The sequence below is a fragment of the Lampetra fluviatilis genome, chromosome 2 (assembly GCF_964198595.1).
Source record: "Lampetra fluviatilis chromosome 2, kcLamFluv1.1, whole genome shotgun sequence".
Taxonomy (NCBI): Eukaryota; Metazoa; Chordata; class Hyperoartia; order Petromyzontiformes; family Petromyzontidae; genus Lampetra; species Lampetra fluviatilis.
Window position 1 is genome coordinate 1,317,177 of NC_136276.1, and position 25,580 is coordinate 1,342,756.

The 25,580-nt window shown below is 41.4% G+C and overlaps 1 protein-coding gene across 1 annotated transcript in view; it reads right to left on the reverse strand.

Moving 5' to 3' along the window:
* Positions 1-795: 795 nt before the first annotated feature.
* Positions 796-25,580, reverse strand: part of NPEPPS (aminopeptidase puromycin sensitive) — a 33,512-nt gene continuing 8,727 nt past the window's right edge. The window contains exons 5-24 of the mRNA XM_078866670.1: positions 24,198-24,319; positions 23,150-23,257; positions 21,842-22,042; positions 21,430-21,526; positions 20,323-20,356; positions 17,913-18,027; positions 15,991-16,155; positions 15,066-15,170; positions 14,352-14,412; positions 13,135-13,244; positions 11,593-11,656; positions 10,109-10,248; positions 8,797-8,931; positions 7,155-7,374; positions 6,087-6,229; positions 5,022-5,078; positions 4,064-4,171; positions 3,410-3,565; positions 3,173-3,220; positions 796-2,934 (exon numbers count right to left, since the gene is read on the reverse strand). Of these exons, the coding sequence (XP_078722796.1) occupies positions 2,779-2,934; positions 3,173-3,220; positions 3,410-3,565; positions 4,064-4,171; positions 5,022-5,078; positions 6,087-6,229; positions 7,155-7,374; positions 8,797-8,931; positions 10,109-10,248; positions 11,593-11,656; positions 13,135-13,244; positions 14,352-14,412; positions 15,066-15,170; positions 15,991-16,155; positions 17,913-18,027; positions 20,323-20,356; positions 21,430-21,526; positions 21,842-22,042; positions 23,150-23,257; positions 24,198-24,319 (2,345 nt within the window). The 3' untranslated portion in view covers positions 796-2,778. The remainder of the gene's footprint in view (positions 2,935-3,172; positions 3,221-3,409; positions 3,566-4,063; positions 4,172-5,021; positions 5,079-6,086; positions 6,230-7,154; positions 7,375-8,796; positions 8,932-10,108; positions 10,249-11,592; positions 11,657-13,134; positions 13,245-14,351; positions 14,413-15,065; positions 15,171-15,990; positions 16,156-17,912; positions 18,028-20,322; positions 20,357-21,429; positions 21,527-21,841; positions 22,043-23,149; positions 23,258-24,197; positions 24,320-25,580) is intronic.

Genomic DNA, 25,580 nt, shown 5'->3' on the forward strand with positions numbered 1-25,580 from the left:
ATTTTTAGAACAGCACTTCATCACATGAAACCCTGAAACCCTTAGCAGATATAATTGTAATCGGTACTTTCGCATGAATATCCGTTTGAGTGAAAAGGTTAAATGTTGAGAATATTCACATACAACAAATCATAGCTTAAACCCAGTTTCTTGAAATGTTAGAATTTTACGTACACAGCATTCGTATCAAGGCAAAATACATTCTTGAATATATGAATAAGACTTTTACCATGAAAATAAAGTTCATAATCAACGATTTTTGGGTTTAGATCGCGTTATTTATAAATGTGTCGTAACCCTCCACCACCCGACACGGCCAATCAGTAAAAAAGAAAAAAAGTGTCACGTTGACAAAAGACAAATAGTTCACTGCTTTAGCCCACCGGTGTGTTGAAGCGTGAAACCACAACATTTACAATTTGAGTACAACGTTTCGCTGGTAATTGCATCCAGCATCATCGGGCAATTCGCCAGAATGGTGAGGCTCACCATTCTGGCGAATTGCCCGATGATGCTGGATGCAATTACCAGCGAAACGTTGTACTCAAATTGTAAATGTTGTGGTTTCACGCTTCAACACACCGGTGGGCTAAAGCAGTGAACTATTTGTCTTTTGTCAACGTGACACTTTTTTTTACTGATTGGCCGTGTCGGGTGGTGGAGGGTTACGACACATTTATAAATAACGCGATCTAAACCCAAAAATCGTTGATTATGAACAATATTGGTCGCGAAAGCCTACGTGTTAAAATGAAAATAAAGGTTGATAAATAGGCCAGACAAGCATTACTCATCCCTTAGTTTTAATGTATATTTCAACTGAAAAAATGCATGTTAACATATCAGGCGGTCATCACTGCAGCAAAAATGTACCCTATGCTTTTACATGCACTTTAATACACTGAGCGTATTTCAATACATTATATTCAATATTTATAAAGTCACCTTTTCATCCCAAAAGCTTTTTATTGCAACATAAAACCACAGCTATATGGAACCACAGTGAAAGGCACCTTTCCTGCTCCGCATAATGGCCTGACAATAAAAAAGGCATAATTACTAGATGAAAAACAGCTTGACCCAAACATGTGATTAAATGTATTGTTATCATTCAATCATTTACTAAATATAAAAGCAAAACAAGATTCGGATCCCTCAAGTATGTCTTAATTGTATACCAATCTTGAACATACTATCATGTACTCAGTGTTTTCACTGTCCCCCTGTGGGCCTACCATAATTTAATAATTAATCGATTAGATGAAAGAGGTTACAGCATAGGGACGTACTGAAATGCAGCTTTATTACATTCCCTGATCATCTGGAAATTTGAAACACAAGAGCAGCACATATGACAATGAAGAACACAAATGGTGAACTGACATTGAATGAATACAAAAACATTGGGTAATCATCTTGAGAAAGGAGGAACTGTGTCTTAATGGCAGTTCCCAACCTGTGTCTTGGGCACCAAGACGCCAAAGTACTGGTGGTGATTGAAGGTGGAGGAAACCAAACGGTTCTGGACAGCGTCTCAGGTTAAGCAATGCCCCTGCGGGCCTGCCCAATGGACACTTTGGGTAACCGCATTGTTATGCACAGCCCCTGAAGTTACTGTTCACGCACTTCATAAATATACAAAGCCGTTAGATTCCCTCTCCTTGGGTTTTTAATAGAAAACCTGCATATTTGCAATTTATGAAAACAAATCAGTTTCAAAGAACATGAAGAATTGATTATTTTTCTCAGATTAGATATTTATGGTCTTGTGCATGCTCAAAACCGATTGCTATTATTAAACGATTTAAATGTATGCAGTGATTGGTAATACTCTGGCTAACCGTTCTTATTGAATTGTTACCAAAGTTAAGTCGCTAGCATTGCTCTTGGATTAAATCGCCAATTTGGTGTTACCGTTTACAACAAATATACGGTATAGTGGCATACTTGTTTGCTTGGTATGATGCAGATACAAGGAAAGGAACATTGTCACTGCTCCACTGTAGTTTAATGCCACCTTCAAGACAATTTCTGATCGTTCATTTCATTTTAGTTCCGAAGACTTAATAAATGTTACACCTTAATTTTAACAATCCCCTTACAATTTTAGAAGCAACTACTCACCACAGCTTGCGATGGTGGAAGGAGCAGACAACGTTAAAGTCTTGCTACTGAAGCAGAGGTACTTGTATCAGTTCCATTACTGTTTAGTTTACATGCCAGTGGCAATCATGTTCACAGCAAATGTTTACATATTTATGCCTAAATCTAGTTTCAATTTCATCTACATTTAAAAATTACATGCCAGTTGTAATTTTTTCAATAATTTGTTGATTGAATTGCTTGTGCATGTAAACATAGCAACAGTGTTATACATTCGCTATAGTAAAACAATATAATAATCCTGTTAGGTCTCCTTTTACACAAATTACAAGACAATTCAATATCTGCACACATTAACGAGTTGCTGATACATTACAGTCATTTCATTGTAATTAGCAGGCTTTTTTGTTCAAGTATTGAAACTTTCTACATGCATTGTTGGAACACTAACCACGATGAGGAAAAAAAACACATTTGCAAGTCACACAGCTAATTACAGCTAACAACAATCACAAAAACATGGTTTATATGTTATCGACATTAATACAGCAACTGCCAAAATAAGCAGCAATGCAAAATGAGCAACTATTTCCTATGACAGCACTGTTCTGGTATTCACACGATGCCACGCAGGCCTGCCATGGGGATGCTGCGGACGCACTGCTTGACGTGGCCTCACACTCGGATGGCGGGGCCTGGCCTGCGATGCTGGAGGTAAAGGTGAACGGATTCGGCATCGCGTTTCAGCCACGCTCCGTTGAGCAGTATGTTCTCGCACGACTGCTGCACTGTGCGCTCTGCCGCCGGTGCAGGGTGAGCCGTGAAGAATGCCTGTCGTGTTGGGTAGCGGGGAAGGGGGGAGAAAAGCATGGGGGACGGGAAGGCAACAGCAACGTAAGATAGAGAGACAAATGGAAAAAAAGCTCCCAATTCACATACCATAACAAAAACTACCACGGTAGCACATTACAAACAAAATAAACATAGCAACATTCCCAGGGCTCACAGCCTGCAACATGTGGATGCTGACAACTAATCTGTGTTGCGCGCCACGGGTTTCGCCGTGTACCTTAATTTCTTGTGCTTTTTTCTCGCTCGCGAACCCTTCGGTGGTCAGCTGCAAAGAAAACCGAGTTTTAGTACTCTGTAAACGTTGAACGTATGGAATGCTATTCATCATACTCCGTTATCTGTTACAATCTGTGAATGTCGAGATTTCCCTCGACATTTACATTCTAAGCACTCTTCGGATTGCAACCAGATTATAGGCAGCTCCTGCAGGGCTTGCGTGCGTGCAGACACGTACCTTGACTAGGCGGGCGAGCAAGAAGCCACCCTGATAGCGATTGTGCAGCTCCGACCAGTTGTCTTGCACGAACTTCCAGGCCATGCTACGGCCCAGCTTGCTTCCGCCCGACACCCCCCCAAGTACAAACACCGTATCCTGCGAACGCACCTCGTCCTGGGGGAGGCAGGTGGTGATTTGATTTTAAATCGGAGCATTATAGCCGGCACTCTAAATTCTATTTACAGTTATGATGTCCCTTGTCTAATCCATGGAAAAAATTTAAACAATACTACATTTGAATTAGTACATTGAAGGAAATGTCAAACAAAATATTGCTGAAAATCTTTTTTGAAGAATATGCCGAGGAGGGCGATTTCATTATTTAAGTAATCAAAGTCTACAATTATCTTCAAATCTAGATTAAACTTCAAATTTAGATTCTACAATTATCGGTTCTATTTCACAACTAATCAGATAACACAAAAATCAATCAAGTTTTGGCTTGCAAGGGGGTTTCCCGTCTCTGCAATAGTGAATGTCGAGGAAGCAGCCAGTTTTAAGTGGCTCGACTTATCGACCACAATAAAGTAGTCCACATTTTTTTGGGAATAAATTAACCGACACATCGTTCGAGCTCTACCTTGCAATTCCCTCCTTAGACGTGAAACTCACCGACATGGCGAAGGCGAGCACCTTCTGCAGAAGCTCGGCAGTGGCGACGGCACCCAGTACGCGCTCGATGCGCACGCGCTCCTCCTGCATGTCCGTCTGCTTGTGCATCTGAGGCGCCACGTACAAAAGGGTCAACCCTCCAATGTTTATTCAGGGAATTTTAACAGAGGCCACACACACACACACACTGTGCATGTCACAATATAACTGCTTTTTGTGTTGAGTTTGTTGTCCTTCCTCCGCACCTCTGATTAGCACGTATAGCTACGTGCGGTGCGAAAGAAGTTAAACATACATACATAGAATGCTTGGAATCAATTAAAATGTATGCTTATGCTCACGATACATGCACCAAATCTCAGATTCAAGAATCAATTATGTTTTATTCTTATATATTATATGTTATGTTGTGAGAGCAGAGGGCATTTCAGAAAAATACACTACTATTCTCCTACGTCTTTGCTCCCCCACCTTCAACCCGCACTGACCAGCGTGGTGAAGTATGGTCAAATAACTCCTATGACCCACATGGGGAGGCTCTTATCCAGCAGTGGATCAACAAAAGGGCTGTACATGCACTGTGTATGAAAATACACATCTGGTATGTAACATGTACACATTACCCATGCAGTAATGGGAAGCACCACATTCACAAATATGTTATAAAACGTGAATGTTGACTATTCCTCAAATATCTGGAGAGTTTTTGGGTGAATCGTTAGATGTACTTTATAACTAGGTTAGAGTCCACTGAGATACACTTCTTGTTTTCCAGGGATCATTAATTTATTAACCATCTGCAGCATTAATCTAAGAGCTGATCAAACTTAGGAGAACATTCCCAGATCAACACAGGTGTTTCTGATAACAGCAGATATATAGTTTGGTTTGTTACATGCATCAGTGATTCATCAGCACACACACTTTATAAATGCGGATTTCACATTTCAGAAAATACCTTCAGCATGGTGTCCAACGTACTAGCATCGCCATGCTTCAGAACAGTCACGTACACCTGTTCACAACCACAAGCATCACCATCAGCCTCAGCACAGAGGCCTCTGCTGTGGCATTTTTCATCACTTCTGTGATGAAATCTACTGACAATACTATCCAGCAGCTAATCTAACATCACGCTGTGGTAACTAAAATGCAAAAAGCAAATTAGGATTACACAGTACATGAATCATAAAACTACAACATGGTGTAACTTTGTGAAAGACACATTGAGTAGCGACAAACTATGGTGGTGAAACAAAAACTTGACAAGTGCAAAGTTAATGTTGAAGATTCGGAATTGAAAAAAAGGCAGTGCATCACCCATTGGGAGTATGATCCATGGAAGCAGATATCAAAGAAACCAATTCAAGTGACCTCTGATCAACACGACGAGCAGCACATTCCCAATTGCCCCTCTACTGTGAGCAATATTTGCTGCATGACGGTCTGCAGACCATAACATGTGTGCACAGAACCAACGCCAAAATATACATGCGGGGTTAAACTCATGAGCTTGAATTCTAACATTTGCAAGCTGATCAAGCAGGTAATCAGCCTAACTTTTATATATAGTGTAAGTACTCTTCTTTGAAAGTATTTAATTGATAATCTTGCCCCCAAACTGCAGATATGGGCAGTGATTTTGTTAAGCTGTGTTACAAAGTGAATGGGTTTGTAGTTTTTTTGTGAAAACATGTAAAGTATCCTCAGATGGACAGGCACAATATTTCTCGGGTATAGCAAATAAGTGGTCTATTGGCACCCTTCAAAATATGCGATCGTTATAAAAAAATATATACCTTACGTTGAAGGCAATGGTACCTTTTTACATTTTTGGTGTAGGCGGATGCTCGGGGGCAAACAACTTGATAATTCATGCACATTTTAGCAGTGAAACCTGACACCCACATTAGGCACACATTCTTGGATGTGCTGCAAAAGCAGGTTGCAAGCAATGGCAGTTATCAAGTTCTGCTGGACTTATGAATGTTGCGGTGTGAAATTCTGGCACGAGGCAGGTTACCGGGCCGCGAAGGTCAGCTGGCAAAAGGTGTTTGCCGTCCACGTGCTCGCGGAAGCGGCGGCGGGCCTCCTCCACGGTGGGGCCATGCCCTGCCTTGCCCAGCTTGCCGAGCACTAAGCTTCGCAGCAGTGTATCAAGGTGGCCTGAAGCAGAGCACATGGGCAGATACAGAAATAAAGGGGCCACCCCATTTTCAGACTATTGAGTCACGTGACACATTCTATGCCTACTGAAATCAGTTGAACCAGGTCCAGCCACACGACCGTTCGTTAAGCGTTGCACTTGTCCTAACAATATAATCGTGTTTTTACTGTCAGTGCGAGGCAGGTGGTTTTGGTATAAAATAAAATTTTCAGTATGAATACAAACAAGTTACATTTCCGAGCACCAGGCAAAGCATACATGCACACAACGACACGCGCAGTCTAGGGTGTGGAACCGTTTGTGTGGTTCCTCATGAGCTTGTTTCAATTGTTCACTATTCTTTTTACTTTTCTTTTTACATTTTTCCAAGCTATTTTTATTTGGCAAACATTATACATTCCAGGAGCACTCGTTTGCACAAAGGTTCTTTAGAGGTTTACTTTAAGATAAACTATATAGCTTTTCAATTTTTAAAGACTTGACCATAACATATCCATCCATAAGACACATCACAAACAACCTACACAACTTAATTTTGAAAACTTAAAGGTAAAAACCTCATCTTAACATTTTATTCGTGTAAAAATTACAATCCTCTCCCATACCAATATAAAAAAAATTCAACGGGAATAGAATTACATAATTTTTTAAAATATCTTTTCATAGCCCACTCCAAATGCCCTTAATATATTTTTGGTAACATTAGAGTTTGAAGTGAACTGTAGATAAAAAAAAAACATTACATTAAACATTCGATGGTATGGAAGATGCAGCAACGGAAGAGATAACTTTAAAGAGCACTGCAAGGAGATAGCAGTAATGACTTAATTGGCCCAAAAGGATAGGAAATTAGAAAAATAAATAAGATATTGAGATAAGACGATAACATATTGAGAAAAGCTACGTGACAGAAGCAGATCTCACCTTCCCCTGGCTTTGGGTCCCATCCGATGCGCTGGCCCAGTGGGGCAAAGATGTCGATGGTGAAGTCCTGGAAGACCTGGTAGAAATCGGTGTTGGACAGCAAGCTTGACAGCGCAGTCAGGCTGCAGGAGATGTCACTCCACACCGTGTAGTTGGGCTCGTTCACAAAGGCCTCCAGCACCTTGAGCACGTCCACTGTGCTCACCACTCCTGCACGGGCCTGCCGGTCATAGTTAAGTGTGGCTCTGTGATGGGAATGTATTATTCAACTTTGCAAGTTGGTTCTGTGTGTAATGCACAGTCCTGTTTGTCAATGCATTGGGTTGCAAGGGTTGGTGAAGGTGGGGAGCATAGATATGGAAGCATAGAAGTACAGAACAACAATGGATTTTGCTGCACCATGCTCTATGGCATAACGTGCAACCCCACAGCCCGATAACTACATGTTGATATGGTGGTCACCTATCCAAGAACTATCTTTTTGTTTGCACCACATCATTCGTAATTAATACGATCTAGCTGGGAAGTAACATTATGTTACCCTTCGTTATTCAATTGTCACAAGGGTAACAATGCTAGTCAAGAATACAGTAAAACCTTGGATTGCGAGTAACTTTGTCTACGAGTGTTTTGCAAGACGAGCAAATTTTTTAAAATAAATATTAATTTGGTAAACGAGCGAGGTCTTGCAATACGAGTAGTACGTGTATACGCTTTGTCTGCCGAACGTCACGTGATCACAACTGATATACGAGTGCTTTGATATACGAGTGCTTTGGATTACAAACACGTTTCCGGAACGAATTATGCTCGCATTTCAAGGTTTTACAGTCTAAGTGGCAGCCAGGGTCATGTGCAACCATTCCACACAAGGTTTACAAATTTAAAAAAATCAGTTTCATATAAATGCTTCTAAGCATGTATCGTGATCGTAATAATTGATCTAATGAATCAATGCAACAATATTCCCCAACTTGCTAGGTCTTCCTTTTAAAAGAAGTGAGTAACGGTTTACTACATATTCATCTCATCAAAACATTCAAATCAAAATGCATGTTGGTGCTGCGATCTACAAGCAGTCGGTCCAACAGTAACACATTTAAAATGTACCGGATAAAACTATCCACTAGAGGGAGTGCATGTACGATAAAGTTACCCAAGGAAATAGGGTACAGAATTAAAAAGAAAAAAACATTCATAACTGAAAGTATTCTCAGATTGCGGCCAAGGTATTTAAGGGCTGTATACAGTGGCATGGTTAGTAAACTGCACAATAATCTGCAATTCATATTTGACTGCAAGTCACACACAACACTTGCAACTGGAATCTGAACCTTGCCCATACCAGAGGTCAAAGCATAAGTACTTGTAGCACGGACCTAACACCAACGTCAATGATTAACCCTCATAGGCATATTGAAATCAGTTTTCCCACAATCAGGGACTGTGAGGTCTCTCCTGGAATCCACCCACCTCTCACCACCATATTTAGTGCATTTAGGAAATGTTTAATATACCCATTGCTTGGTTACAGCTTAAACTAGTGCATACTGCTAATTAAAATCCTATCAATTGGAAAACACAATCTCGATACCCACCTTTCATTTCCTCCCTTTGTGTCCTACCACTCTCTCCTACTTACCAGAGCAAAGAGGTCATTCTGGATGCCGAGGCGATCGCGGGGCGGAAGGGACAGGTCGCGGATAGCGGGGAGGAGCGCGTCCAGCATCTCGGAGCTGTAGTGTGTCCTGTAGAACCCCACGGTGCCCGGGTTCAGCTGCAGGACATCCACACAGACACGTAGAGGCCACCGTCAAAATGCTCTTCTGTGCTGCGTAAAGGTAAATGTCAAGTTGCGAGCTGCACACAGTGCCCATGACAATTGTGTTTGACACACACATAAGCCTACTCATACACACTGGCCATTCATTTTGGAGGAGATAGGGGCATTGTTTTTTTTACCACTCTCTCAGAACATCGATTGGCAAATTACTTCCTGCAGGTGGGATGAAGTGCAAGGTAAAGTATCGAGGTATCCTCAAACTTTACACCATCTGCCGAAAGCAATTTGTCAATCAATGTACTGCTGCGCTTTATGCGTTTCTGCACTGCATAGATGGAGGGTGCAAGGTTTTTAACTGCACTAATCCGGAATAAACCTAATATTGTATATTTAATTAAAAGTAAACTGTGCAACCTATCTATGCTCCCGTGAAAACAAACAATACAAATATTCGTCTATGGACCAGTAGCACCGTATGCACAGACGTGCACACATACGTGCACTCATGCACACATGAGCATGCACTCGAACACACATGCACACACACAAACACACCAAAACACAAATGCGCGGGCACACACACACACCTTTGGAGGGACATTACAGCCTACCTTCCCCTATCCAGATTGAAACTTATGGTCAAAACAGGCAGAAAGAGAAATGTAAGCTTTACTTTTCATTTTTTAAGTGCACATCAGTCATGCATATGTCAAATGCAAAAGACACACCTATGCTATGCTCTAAAATAAATCCCCATTTAAGAGCTAGGGATGTTAAAACTTCCGACCACATGATGGGTGGCATACGTTGCAAACCCACACGATATGCAACCTGCATTAAACTTCATTAGCAACCCAATAAAATACAAGAAAAAGATGGCATGACAAGTAATCTGTAACAGTTATTGATTTAAATCTTGACTTAAAGCTTTCGTGACTGCAGGAATTCATATTCTTTGGGAAAAAGGTTTTTTTTCCCTTTTTCCTGATGACGACCGCTTGTGTTGCGATCAAAACGTCGTAGTTTGTTGTTATTTTCCTTGAACCTATCTACGTGACTTTAGCGAAAGACCCAAAGAATATGAAATAGTTATTGATTTGATTTATCCAATTAAGTAAATTAAAGCGTTTGCATTAAAAACGACGTTTGTTTGATGATGCTGTGCTGTCACCTTGAGCCACTGGCCCTGCTGCACGTCAGCCACGGTGATGCTCATCTCGGGCTGGTCGAGGAGGAACTTCACCTTGGCATGCTCCGGGTCCTCGCTCAGGCACACGCTCACAGGCACCATCCACTCGGGAGTCTGCTCACCTGGGGTCCGGTGAAGAAAAATGAATTCGCGGGCGATGGACAAATTTATTAAAATACCTAACCACATGCATCAATAACATTGCCTTATGACAGAAAATAACACGTGTAATGGTCAACGGGCTACAGTTCCCACACAGAAGGCCTGGGTCTCATTGGTGATACCCTGGTTGTTCCTTGGGTTCAATGGTAGAGCTGGACTCCGCTTTTGCTTCTTCACAGGCTGTGGCACAAAGTTGCACTCTTCTGTCCCTTGTTTCCCTGCCCTAACCGGTCCCCCTCTTCTACCAGAATTACGCATTTGTATTCATTTTTTTTTAGATGTGATTGCATTCAAAAGATAATCAATATGAAAATTGTTGTTGTTATATTCGAAGATTTTATGTAATGGCCCTACAGAGCAGAAAGAGGCCAGCAGAATCAGCAATTTTAGTGTTGTAGTGTGAAATTTACCACAAGGTAATGGTCACTGGATAGGGGTGGAGGTCAGTAATGAGGGTGTAAGAGCAGAAGTCATTGAGTAAAGTATAAAGGTCAAGAATTCAGGCTGAAAATCAGCACAACAATGATTTAATGGGTCAGTATAAAATCAAGAGGTAATTAAAAGCTAAATAAAAATTCAACTTAGTTTCATTATTCATAAAAAAGGTTTTTGGGTGAGATCGCGTAAGTACAAATCTGTCGTAACCCTCCACCACCCCAGTAAGGTTTATGATGTAAACAACACGCCAATTAGTTACTACTTCAGCCCACCAGTGTGTTGGAGAGTAAATCGTTTCGCTGGTAATTACATCCAGCATCAATGGGCGATTTGCCAGAATAGTGAAGCAATCCACCTGCTTCCAGTCTTAAACAGAGGAAGATGACTCATCACTGTGAACCCATCAGGTGCAGAGATCAGAGGCTAAAGCCTACATGTTAAACTGAAGTTTTATTATATTTTCTTTCTCTCCAGCGCTGACAATAATAGTTTGGTTGCTCCAATGTGGGAAGCGAGGTGTGCTTAACGGAGTTCTCAAGTATACCGAGTTGATGGCCTCAGCCTGCTTACTATTGGCTATACAAAACATGTTAAATTAGGTTTTGTGAGAATTTAAAATGTCTTAATATATGACACTCTTTGCATGGCATATACATGTGTTTCTGTTTTGGATAACAGGGCCTGTTAAAGTAACTTGAGCAGTCATTTTCCGGCATAATTTTCTCAGGCCATTCTCTTACGATGATGCACACTGCTAGCTGTGAGAGTTCCAAGTGGACGTTTTTTCATCTCATCACAAGATGCTAATAGTACAATTGGAAAATAAATGTAAAAAATTCAGCAAAATATATTGTTTCTATGATTACCTTTAAAGTGACCACCTGCACAGAACTTCTTTTGGGAAATATGCAATGTGCAGCTTTCACCTTGCTGGAAAAACACACGCATCAAACCAACAATTATTCTCACTATAAGGGTTTGTATCCATCATAGTATAGAGCATAGGCATTATTTATTTTCATCAGCCTATTATCTAAACATCAAAAAAGAAAGTGCTGATTTAGATTGTCACTTGTAAATTAAAACATTCGATGGCGCCACACTTCACAACAGAACCAATAACCGTGCGGCCACATGGGTGCACTGGAGCGTGAGAGAGACATGGGTAACGGTGACAAAATCATCCGGCAAACGAGTCCACACACGCCAGAAACAACACAGGAGGGCAGATGACTTGTCACGGTCACAAGATATGACATGGCAGGTCTGGATTGCAAAATAAAATGCAGCCCAGCGGCAATAATAAGTCATACGTAACCTGCCAACCAAAAAAAATATTTTTTATAAACTACCCCCACACAATGTCTTTTTTTGTTGGCAATATATCACTTGTAAAAACGTAATAATGTATGTAGAGACCACAGGTCACTCACTGAAGCAAACGTCTGTGGGTAATCACTGAAGCAATGGCAGAATTGCAGATCACAGAGGGCAGATGGTTACTTAAAATAATGCATATGAAGCAAAATTATATTTCACAAATAAATAAGCAGACAATATGGCTCCCTAAAAATGTTTCCTTAATATTGTCTGCTTTTATATGTTGTTATTTTCACGACAACGACGCTCATGATTATTGAGTAATAAATTATATTTAGGCCGCTTAGAATGAAAAACACCCACAATCCCTGCAAGCCCAGCTAGGAATGCGTGTGCATATCAGCCTCTTATAGCTACAAGCTACACAATATTAAAAGTGTTTCCTCTGCAATGTTGTATCACAAAATGTACAAAGCAGCTGTGCAACCGATTTTCCCAATATCACAGATCATCAGTAGAGTACAGCTCCACAACTGTACTGCAATCAGTGTGATGATGATCTATTAAAAAAAATCTCAATCTTTATCAAATAAACTCATAAATCAGAGCCATAAATAAAACAAAAATTAAGAATGTGGTGAATGTTGCTCCTCCAGTGGCTGCAGACATCACCGTGAATCGATTCAATAAGACATACAAATCGATTCTTTCACGCATGCATAATCTACGGCATGCATCACGAGCGTTATGGACAGTGGTGGCCAAAAGCAAGAATATTCCCAAAAGCCCGTCCACCGTGGAGATGGAGGAATGAAATCAGCTCATGTGCACGTGCTAGATACACTGTAGATTGCAGGACTGTCAGAGATGGGGCAACGACTTCTGGAGGCCTTCAACCAGCCTTGGCTTCATCATGACTGATGATGATGATCAAAAGCGTAAATATCTAACTGACAAACGGATGCATTGTTAGATGTCCACTGTTATCATCATCATCATCATCCACGAGCAGCGCTCCCTATAAACGGAAAGGCCATCAATAAAACGATGTGACAAGGAGATGTTGGCAACAAGTGAGAGGCGGTTACGTGTTCGGAGGAGACGTGCAGCACGGGGAAACCCATCTGCTTGGTCCAAGAGCTCATGACGGCCGCCACCGGCTTCCCGCTCGCATGCTCCAGGCTCTCCCACAGATCCTCTGCACGTCGAAGGTGTGCATGTTGTGGAGATGTATACATTGAAATTATTTGTACTGAGTTATCAGGTGGTGGTTCCTTGTGACTATGCCACTCTTAGTCGATATGGGCCTCGTGAATTAATGCTGAACCATTAAATTCCAGACAATGCCTAAAATCTTGCTCTCTAAGCCTCTAGAATTAAAATGAATCCCAGTAACTCAAGGTACATTATCATCATTTGGTGTGCATATTTGGTCGACATACATGTGCTTACTCATGTGCATATAGAATCTAAATATGAAACAATAGTTTAAATGACACCTTGATAATAATTTCTGCTTTGCCTTTGAAAATGTGGTGACATCCACACATACTAATACAGATTTATGACAACCATTATAGCTCATCTGTACAATGCTTGGCACAATTTTACATAAGCCAGTTTGCATGGGGATAAAGTTGTAATTCCCGCAGTGGGAAGTGCACATGAACATGAGATTATTTGCATGAGCAGGTCAGTGTGGGCCAATGAGAGGCCAAATCCCAAATTCGAAAATCACATCCATTACATTTTAAACAACAATCTCTGTCCTTTGAATTGGTGTCAATTTAAATAGAAGCGTTGTTTATCAACATTCAGCTATTTTCAAATTAAGGAAATTGAATAACACAAAGCCAACTGAACATCTACGCCTGCAAATGCCAAAAGGTATCAACTGATTCAGTGACCTCGAGTTTGGCTTCATTACTGTGGAAAATAACAATGGATTCAAACCTCCTGCGATTAGCATACTCAAACATTAATAAATGGCCATGCTAAACTAATAAATATCACCATTATCAAGATAGAATCAGTAACAGCTTTTTTTCCAAGTGACCTAACCAGGCGGGCAAGTTGTGCCGTAACTCATTAACTCCCTTCGGAAACCATACTACCGGATTACAACAAGCATTGTATCACGGGTAAAATACCCACTTCAAAAATGCATTAAAGGGCATACCGCAACCGATACAATGATAAATTACATGCAATAACACATACTATATTAAGACTGCCCATGGAATCTTCAGGTATGTAAATTCCGCTGCCCTCGTTGACTTGAAATCACGGGCGCAAATGGAGGTACCTGTGGCTGCGTTCTTGTGCTGAAACTTGGTCAGGTACATGTTCATCCCCTTCTTGAAATCCTGCCAAGGCAAGCCACGTACTAATATTACAACACTCAAGCATTCAATTATAAATAACATCAGGCCACCTCTACTGTGCACTTTTATAGTTTTGTTTTTCTCATGATAAAAGCATATATCTACACACACACATAAATACAAATATGACGAGCAAAAATATGTTTTACAAATCACAGATTCAGAGGAAAGACCCAATGGTGTATAATACCAAGTAGTCAGGAAAGTAACAAATAACACTTATGACAGTTAAGCAGATAAGAAATAGAACATTTATTGAATTCAGCAAGAGTATAGAAACCTAGAAAAAGAGGCAATGAGAGAGGGAGCAATTCTGCTAGAACTCCTGACATGACCAAAAGGTATCAAAAGGCTTAAATTCCACCAGAGCTATTACCAGGGCAGAAGTGACGCAACTGGAACAAGGAAGTGACTTAACAACTGTGAGAGTGATTGGAGTGAACCAGTGAAGCACTTGTGCATCGATTAACCCAACTGTTTTACGCTGTACGTGCAAGCGGTGGCTGCGTGTCACATCCGCCAGTGTCTCAGCGTGCGCATTCTACGCTAAATCCAAGCTGGCTGTGCCACGCCTTGACCTGGGGAGTTCTACATTGTGCCGTGACGTAGCTGGTCAAGGCCAGGATAAGCCTCACCTCATCGCCGATGTAGTCGTGCAGCATGCGGATCACCGAGGCACCCTTGCTGTATGAGATGGCATCAAAAATTTCATCCACCTCCGAAGGGTGGCCAACTGGTACCTTCGTTTAAAAATAAAATGCAAAATTTTCAAATAAGATAAAACAGCCCATTGATCAGTATGTTAAATACTGAAATATAATTAATTGAAAAAGAAAAAGTTTGTCATTTACACTACCATACAATTGAGTAGCAAAGGCTTATTTTTGGAAAGTCACATCTTCAGAGCAGCTGGTGAGGGCTTTTCAACTGTTTTAACATCACTGTCAATGCATTATTTTATTTTTATATATGACAAAGACAATTTCATTTGCAACAATTCACAGTAAAATCTAATGAAGTTGCACGTACGTTTTTTTTTACTGAAAATAATGTAAAAAAAATACAAAAATCTGGCCAACCGAAGCCTTTTCATCAATCCGGGAGAAACTAAAAAAGGAGATGGGGAGAAAATACAAGTTGGCATTCCAGTCTATTCAGAGAGCCTCCATTTTGTTCGGGGACATGACTGTGCAAAGAAGAGTGTGCAGTTATTAAATATATAAACGCGGACTCATTTAAACATACTGCAATGTCACATGTGAAACATTTTATATATTTAAAAAAAGCTTCTGTGCAACTACTGTGTTGGAAATCTTTTCCAAAAACAATGCATATATGGGCACTGGCAAGTGGTCTGATATATTTATAGCAAATGGTATGGGGGTTTTTAAGATTCATGAAAACACACAAATCTTCCTCAGATGGATGGATCGGATGGACAAATGGACCAACATTTCATGGGCATATCAACATTTTGCCGATTGGCTACTTTGAAATAAAGTTTCAGCTGTGTATAGATTTTTTGTCTTCAAGTTGAGCAGGGTCAGATGGGGCACGTACCTCGATGGGATGACTGTTGTCCAGGGCGTCCAGCTCCAGGGCAGGGGCGTAGTCCGTGGAGACAAACTGGGTCCAGATGTCGAACTCTGGGAAGCAGTGATCCACGCAGAGGTACTCGATCCACGAGGCAAAGCCCTCATTCAACCACAGGTGAGTCCACCATTCCTGCAGTCACGATGGGGCAACCCGCCTCTGATTAGCTACGTACGGTGCGAAAGAAGTTGAACATTCATACATACAAACCCGCGTTCCCAAATCCAGTCCAAATTCAAAATCCAATCCACATTCCACGTTCAAAATACCTTCTACATTCGATGTTCCAAATCCTTCCACATTCAACATCCATTCCACGCAACTAAGGAGACTGCAAGTGCGCATCAATTGAAATTTTGTTCGTAACATATTTGGCATTTTGTGCTGTCTTGACAGATCTTGTATGGATAACCACAGAAGAAGAGATGAAACAACACAGGATACAGCCTAATGGATTTCAGCCACACAAGGATTTATTTTAAATGTGATTGGAAGTGATAGCACTTGCACAGAAAGGTCTGCATTATCAACCAATCGAGTATGGATAATTATAAAAAATGAGAACTGGCTGTTTGAACACATTATTGCATGTAAATTACATATTTAGTGAGGCAGTACAAGCTTAACTTATAAGTAAGAAAACCATGTCCATAAATTCTAACACACCACAGAAATATTTAAAACTATCACATTCATCTTCTTCCCATCTGCACTCACTAATACATAAAAATGCACACATTATACTGCGACACTGGAAAACAGTGTTTTAATTACATTTAAACGAGGGGCATCCATTAGCACAGCTTGCCTTGACTACATAAATGCTATTTGAGCCAATGACATCGGTACATGTCGCACTTTGGAGGCAAAGGTTGGTGGCTTACTGATTACTGAAACTCACAAATCCATTTGGCTGCAAAATTAGCCATGAGACAGCGGTAGAGAAAATAATATTTGTTTTAAATCCATCTGTATGTGGTGCTGAGTGCTATCACTTCGTCGCCACCATATTTTTTTGGGGTTCTCAGATTCCTCTTGCATTCAAATTGGCCAAACATGCCAATACTGGGCGTCCGTCATCACCTGATGACGGACGCTTGTGTTGCGCCAGAAACGTCGTGATCTATTTTATTTTATACCTATGTGACTTTACCGAAAGAACCAAAGAGTAGTGAACATACTTTTTCATAGTAATTTTACTCTTTCATAGTAACATTTTACTCTTTCCTAGTAAAATGATCACCACAAAAGGAGGTAAAATATGCAAAGCAAAAAATAGGGCAATATTGATCAATAACATTAAGAATGTCCCCAATATTAGATTATTTAGATATCGGATAATTTGCAAACAAAATTGAGATGTACAATATTTTGGATTAATGATGCATACATAATTATAAGCATGCAGTATATATATGGAAAAAACTAAGTTGCCATACACATATATTATCATTTTCATATTACTGATATATAAGTAGTAACGTAAAACAATAAAAACGATTTCATTTAGCCAGGAAAGCCTTACTCTGAGTCTTTTGACTCAATTTTAGGAGGGTGCCGTATGGGATGTTTTGTCAATTTAACGAGTGTTTGGCTTCATGTGGGATAAACCACAAAACCTGGTAAAAATAACTAATTTAACAAAATAGCATTAAAAGCTTCATCCAGATGGATTTCAGAAATCATTGGTACTGGCATCTCTTGCATAACACAATCCTTTCAAAAAAAGATATTGGAACGAATGCAAAAACCTGAGAAATATAAGTGAAATATACTGAAAATGAATACGAACAATTTTCAAATGTATTTTTGTCAAAGATAACAGCTGCTTTGAAACCAACGGTGAGGTGAGCAACACCGCTGCGGGTTCACGTCAGTGCATCAGTCACCATGGTGACGAGGTTGCCGAACCACTGGTGAGCGAGCTCGTGACCCACGACCAGGGCCACCCACTGTTTAGAAGCCGAGGACGAGTTTTTTGGGTCCACCAACAGGGCCGTTTCCCTGCACACACACACGCACACAAAAGATCCCCTGAATAGCCTTCACAGACTTTAGGAGCAAGTGTTGTTAGCGAGCACCTATGAAGGCCCGCACGACACACGTGGGGGTGGGTGGCCAGCGCCATGCCTGGCTGCCTTTGTCTCCCTAGTGGCGATGCTTATATACCGCACCAGGTACTCATTTGAGGCTAAGTCCATCTACGGGAGGTCCAGGACCGGTTCACTGGTGTTGGCCTTGAGCGAAAATGGAAATCGGGTCGTCAGGTTCATAGCGCTGCACGCTAACTGTTACAGTACCGGTCACACACACATACGCAGCATAGCATCACGACGCAAAGCACACCGGGGTCCATACAACAAGCTTTGCGGAACAACACGCTTTAAAAAAGATTTACAACAAGAAATTATGGAACTGCATTGGTCGCAGCGATGCACATGCGCAAATAAAAAATATATACATCCGGGCAGTTCCACAAATTCGGCAACCTCGTGGTCAAAATTTTTAAGATGCGAGTAAAATGTATTTTAATTTGGAATGTAATATTCTGGAGAAAAAAAATGTTTTTTTGTGGTTTAAGCCAGTGACTTAACACATGTGAAAATTAATGCACCATCACCGTGCCAGTACGTTCGACACCGTGGTATTTTACGGGCGCTTCCCACTTATTAAGACAATTTTTATTACATCTGAATTATGGACCTAATTGGCAGCTATATCCAAGTAACAAGCAACTTCATAATTGTCCACAACTTGATAAAGCGTCTGAAATATACGTACAAAATTGTTAAGTGCACAGGTCTAGATACTCCCTCTCAGAAATGAATAAGGACCACTGGCGGAGCCAGTGGGGGGCAGGTGGGGTGGCACACGCCACCCCAATGATCCGATCAAAATCCATAATTTCGATCGGATGATTGGGGTTTATTAGTAATAAATCATCATTTTTTGCGACCCCCACTGCCACTGTGTAGCATATTATTATGTGCCAGGGACTCTATGAGATGACAGGACAATAGTCTGAGTCCATAATTGGCAATAAGTAACGGCAAAGCAGTTATAAGTAACTCAGAATTGTGCGCAGTTGCGTATACAGTACACGACTTCCCTGAAGGCATACCTTCAGCGAACGCGATGCCCATCACACGCAGTTCGAATTCGACCCTCGATCGATGGCTGCGCCATCGCCGCACACGCGTCGAATAAAAAGCAAGGGACAAGTCCTTACTTAATAACAACTCCTATCATTTTTCAGTGCTGGAGGGGTTGCCCCCCCTACCTGAAAATCCTGGCTCCACCATTGATAAGGACCATTTCCTGAAACATCAGCTTACTAGATGTTATGTTATACTGGTAGGAACGAAGTGAACCAGCCTACAATAGATTATATCGTCCGTCCGTCCGTCCGATGTCCGATTAGGTGTAGCAACATCGCCCCCTACTGCAAATACTTGGCAGGACCCTACAAAAACCTTTAGACTCAGTGAGGCTTTCCTGGCTAAACAAGTGTAACATTCCCTTATAATTCCCTGAGATAGTTTTTAATTAAAACATTTCAATTAAAAATTAACTCACAGCGGCCTAAAGCCTACAGCTAGGCCTAAAGCCTAGAACTAGGCCTCAAACTCTCCCTTCGTATCGTACCCCCGTCATTTCATTTTATTATAGCCATTAATTTGTTCGTTCCTACCAGCCCACCCCGCAGGGACCTGTTAAGGCAGTATTCATGAGATTCTTTTTCAAGTCCTGGTTTTTAGATATGTGAATGTTCATCGATTCATCGATTCCTCCTGATACACAATACATGCATCGAATCACACAAGAGATTTAATTATTTACAATTTATGCACACTATATGCGAAATGTGGTAATCCTTTACGATAAAGTGGTGAAAACTGCACAATGAGATGGACAGTGCATGGATGTGAGATGTTACTGCCATTAAAGGTCGAGTACTGTAGTTTGCATGAGCACTCATGTTTATTTAATGCTCTGATCACGTTTTCTGCTTCTAGTAACTCACGTTAAATCATACCATTGGTCTTCTTAAAGCACATGCAATAATATTTTTTAAAACACTTTGCTTAAGATTTTGACAAAATTCAGGCTTTTCAATTTCTGTGTGTTACAATGGACAAACAATCCACGATGGGCCATCTCTGGCTTTATCAATTGACACCCACCTAGTTTTAGTGAAGCTTATGAGGTTGTTATTTATTTTCAGTGTAAAAGAGTTTTGTTTCTGTGCCTCCGAGATTCATAAATCCCAACTGTGTTTAAATGTTGACGTGAACAAACCTGTAAGTGACAAGACCCCAATTCTCCATGGCACCTAAAAAACACATCAATGACAGTAGCTTCATGAAACCTCTCACATCTTCAAGGCACGAACACAACCACTCAGTACAGCACACCACCCCGCCATGCCCAAGAACTTGTCACAGCAAGCGAAGATTCATAACACTTCACAATTAGCTCACTAACAAAGCCATCTCATTCAATTGTAGCGAAAGGAAAAACAAAACAGCTAGAGTGAAATTATGCAGAAGTAATCTTTAAATTCTACGTATACGTATAAAGCCACATGGCTCATGGTCCCTCATTAGATTAACTGCAGAAGGGAACATAAGTAGAATATCTATCTTAAGCCAATGGATTTTTCTAAACATGCCAAGATCTATTGCCCAGACGTGCAGAGTCAGACTTGGGAGAGTTGTGTCCTGGAACATGCGCTTGAACAGTCCCATATGCAGTGTTTATCAAACAAGACACTAACTCCTCAGGCACCATTGACATTTTCACGCGAGCCGATAAGTTAATTATACCAGGAAGTATCATGTATTACTGTCCATATGTCCAAGAACACGTGTGCATATATATATAAAAAATCTAAACTAGAAAATCCCTAGAGACTAATCGCAACACAACTTTACACATTGTTTACCAATACATTTCCAAGATACCTATAGGTTTTATACATTGACAAAATACTTCTGAAAAAGCATTTCATTATATATAAAATGACAATTATGCGTAATATTGCGGTTAGTATGCTTGTGCATCTGCGTTTTCCCATTCCCATGCACGCATCTGGTTTATAATAAAATTCTCTAGCAACACAGAGGCTCCCTTAATATGCTGTCTTGAAGACTGATAAATTAGTAAGCATTTTTATCGGGTTGCCAATCCACAGTGGGCACAGGAAAACTGTGCGTGTATTTATTTCCATGTGGATTAATCACAACGTAGAATCTCTAATTTTCTCTTCAAAGGCAATGCAAAAGAAGAGGACAGTGTGGAAAACTCACTGCCCTTTTGGCCAGTGTTGACAGTTGTAATTTGCACATTTTCACACACCTGCACAAAATTCTAACAGTGTACGCCACGTGGCTGAACAAAACTTACCCGCGGCAAAGTCAGCGATGGCGATGAGATCGATTTTTGGCAGCGGATACGGAACATTGAAGTAATCCTTGTAAAAAGGCAACGTCTTTGTGGCAACCTACATTGGAAGGTAAAAATTAAAAGTCAAATATGCATACTTATTCGTTTTGTGAACTCATGCCAAAAATATACGCAGAAAAGCCTTCATGTATATCAAGTGCATTTTAGGAGGTTCTTCCATTGGGCTCTTTGGCTAATCCCATGAATGAGTAATAATTATTAGACGATTATAGAACTGCTTTTAGTGTTTAGTTCGTTATCCTTCCCATGCACCTCCGATTAGCACGGTTGGCTACGGACAGTGCGAAAGAAGTTCAACATACATACATAAAAAAACAGGAGTGAATGTGCGTGGGGGGGGGGATTGGGTTACCTCGAGAGCAAACTTGCCCTGCTCCGACTTTCCCAGGGGCGTGTAGACGCGGACAAGCACTCCATCGGACGAGCGTGCCTCCACGAAGTCGAACTCTCCCACCACGAAGGCCAGCAGGTAAGTGGACATGATGGGCGTACGCGCATAGCGCACCTCCACCAGCTCCGGGTCAGCCTCGTGCGGCTTGCGCTCCAACACGTTCTGTGTATGCAGGCGTGCGTGTGTGATTGCACGTGTGCAGAGCGGTTCAATTTTACGTCATCAATAAACCGGCAGTAAGATTTGGAAGAACATTTTTGCGATGGCAAAAAAGCAGTTACAATAATGGTTTGCCTGCATCCTCATGAATGCAGACGTGCACCAGAAAAAAAGTTGCCTGGTGTTTAGGCAACGACCCTACTTAGTGTTGTATCTCCAATCTGTCTGGGTCTCCAAGAGAATACTTGTTCTTTCAAAAATAACATCCTTTATTTATCCAGGAAAGCCTTGGTTAATCTCATTATACTTTCAGTTGGGTCCTGCATGATACTATTTTGGAGGGAATCAGAGATAATAGATATAATATATATTCAGTTTAACACGTAGGCTTTCGCGACCAATGTTATTCATAATCAACGTTTTTGGGTTTAGATCGCGTTATTTATAAATGTGTCGTAACCCTCCACCACCCGACACGGCCAATCAGTAAAAATGTGTCACGTTGACAAAAGACAAATAGTTCACTGCTTTAGCCCACCGGTGTGTTGAAGCCACAACATTTACAATTTGAGTACGACGTTTCGCTGGTAATTGCATCCAGCATCATCGGGCAATTCGCCAGAATGGCGCCAGAATGGCGAATTGCCCGATGATGCTGGATGCAATTACCAGCGAAACGTCGTACTCAAATTGTAAATGTTGTGGCTTCAACACACCGGTGGGCTAAAGCAGTGAACTATTTGTCTTTTGTCAACGTGACACATTTTTACTGATTGGCCGTGTCGGGTGGTGGAGGGTTACGACACATTTATAAATAACGCGATCTAAACCCAAAAACGTTGATTATGAATATATATTCAATAATCCATTTTCATCTGACCACTTAGCAGCCCAATCCTACAACACCTGGTATTCTGAGGCTCAAATCTGTTTAAATTCTGAAATCTGAAAAAATGGGTACATTTACATTTGGTTATCAGCTATATGATTTTGTAAAATTAACCCTTAATAAATCAATTGTGACGATTAAGTAGTATTAACGCAAAAGCAAAGCTTAGGATAATACAGTAGCACAATGAACCCACGGTTTGCATCAACAACAGGTCGTACCATGTTGGAGAGTGCCACGCGATCCTGTGGCACGATGAGCGTCACGTCAAACGTGGCCTTGATGCCTGGCTCGTCCCAACAGGGGAAGGCCCTCCGCGCGTCAGTAGCCTAGACAACACGCACACCACCGATCACCGTCAGTACCATCACCACTACCATCATCATCAACACTACTAACAACACCACACACCACCATCATCATCCCTACGAGCCATCATCATCAAAGACCCCCCATATAGCCTTTAAATACTTTGGGGAAAGTGCTCTTAGTGAGCACCTTTGAAGGCCGGCAAAGCACACAAGGGGGTGGGGGTGCCCAGAACCATGCTCTGCCGCCTTTGTCCCCCTAGTGGTGGTATTTACACACTGCACCAGGTACTCATTTTAGGCTGATTCAAGTTTTTTCAAGTTTCATTTACTTGGTATAGCCCTGTGAGTCATGCGGCTCTTAAGTCGAGTGGAACCGCAACAAACAAAATATTAACATAGAACATCTTAAAGCGACGACGCGTAACAGAAACATCCTGGAATAAACCAGCAAATATTTAAAAAAACGTATTAAAACGCTGTGTGCAAAAATCCCAATGTGGTGCAGGTCAACAATTAAAACCATGAGACAATTTAGATTAACCATATGTTTTCGAATCACCAAATTAAAGCTATAAAAACAATGTAACAACAGTAATCATAGGAAGTGTGATTCAAATTGAACAATAAACGACCTGGGGAAGGACCATGACTGGTTCAGATAATCGTCACTGGTGTTGGCCATGAGCGGGAATCGAACTCTGGTCGTTGGGTTCGTAGCGCAGCATGCCAACCACTGCGCCGCCACTCCCCGCACCACCATAATCACTACACCTATCAACACCACCGAACCACCTACCACACCACCACTGGGTTCCAAAACTGTGACTGTGCACACTCTCGGTAAACATGCAACGTTGGGCTAACGTTGTTGGCATGTGATTGGAACCGTTGGACCAATGTTGGTCCCACGTTCCATGTTTAACGGGCCGATGCAGTGCAGACTGAAGGCAGGAACCACCTCAAACTGCGTGACGGCAGCGTAGCGCGCCTCTCCGCATGCCGCCGTGTACTTGCTGCGGTAAAACCCCTTCATCTTATCGTTGAGCTCTCCGACAAACTCAATTTTCAGCATTCCACTGCCTGCAAAGATGAAACAACAAGGGCTCAACAAACATTAAGGTATTTTTTTTACAGATAAGCACATGCGAAATAAACTTTCTTATTCAAATTGATGAACCTATATAGCAATTTTATGCATTTACTCAAACGTATATTATATTCTTCGAAAACTCATTAGTCAGACAATTATTTACCGACTTCCAGTCTTCCTGACGAACATTAACTAAGACTGGGTAAGAGGTAAAGGCACAGCTCTGCAATTTCTTTTCTTGCACCACTGCTGGCAGAAAAGCGAGCGCAAGAGAGCCCCTCGAGGTAAGCCCTTCACAACCGGTGCGCCGGACCAAAGTCCCAGGGGTGTCGTGGTGGTTTTTTGATCGCCGTCCAGAAGCTAGAACAGACGAACTCTCCGTGCCATTGAGTGGCCAATCCAGCCCCCTTATTGTCCTCCCTTATCCATTGATGGTGGCGTAGTACAGCAAAGAAAGCCGTCAGCCCCCACCTCCCTCCCCTCTCAATTCCGTCAGTCGCACATGCCCAGTTTGCCAAACAGGCACGGAGACACGCACACAAGACACGGACACACACAGAGACATGGAGACACATAGAAACACACTGAGGCGGAGACACACAGACACGGAGAAATACACAAATACACAAACAGACTAGAATACAAACTAGAATACACTCGCACACAGACACTGAGACACTGAAATGCGGAGAGACACCTGGAAACACTCAGAGACACAGACCCACACACACACGGATACATGCACACAAATACATAAAGACGCATACAAAACAAAGACACACACAAACATGGAGACATGCACAAACACAAATACACTCAAGCAGTTGGGAAAATTAACGAATTTTGGCACTACTGGGAATTATCTCATCTTCAATGCATTCTCCTACCCACCCACACCAGGGCCCACAATGATTTGTTAGATTGGTGTCCTACGAAAATCGAGCAAGTTCAAAATGTGTACTGTAGGGTGAAATATGATGAAGCTAGTTGTAAATACTGCGAAATCTTTTCTCTATCAAGCAATATAGAGCAATCTTTTCTAATTAAAGGGAAACTCATAGTTTTACGATTAGCGTACATTTGATTGCTAATCTGCTACCTTGTCAAAATATATATGACTCTTCAGACAATTTCAAAAACATCTCCATATTCTTATTATTAATAACACCCCGTGTACTGGACGACGGGACGCAGATGAGTATCGGCCACAACAGACAGCTCATACGAACTGCCTGAAGCTAAACAGAGCGA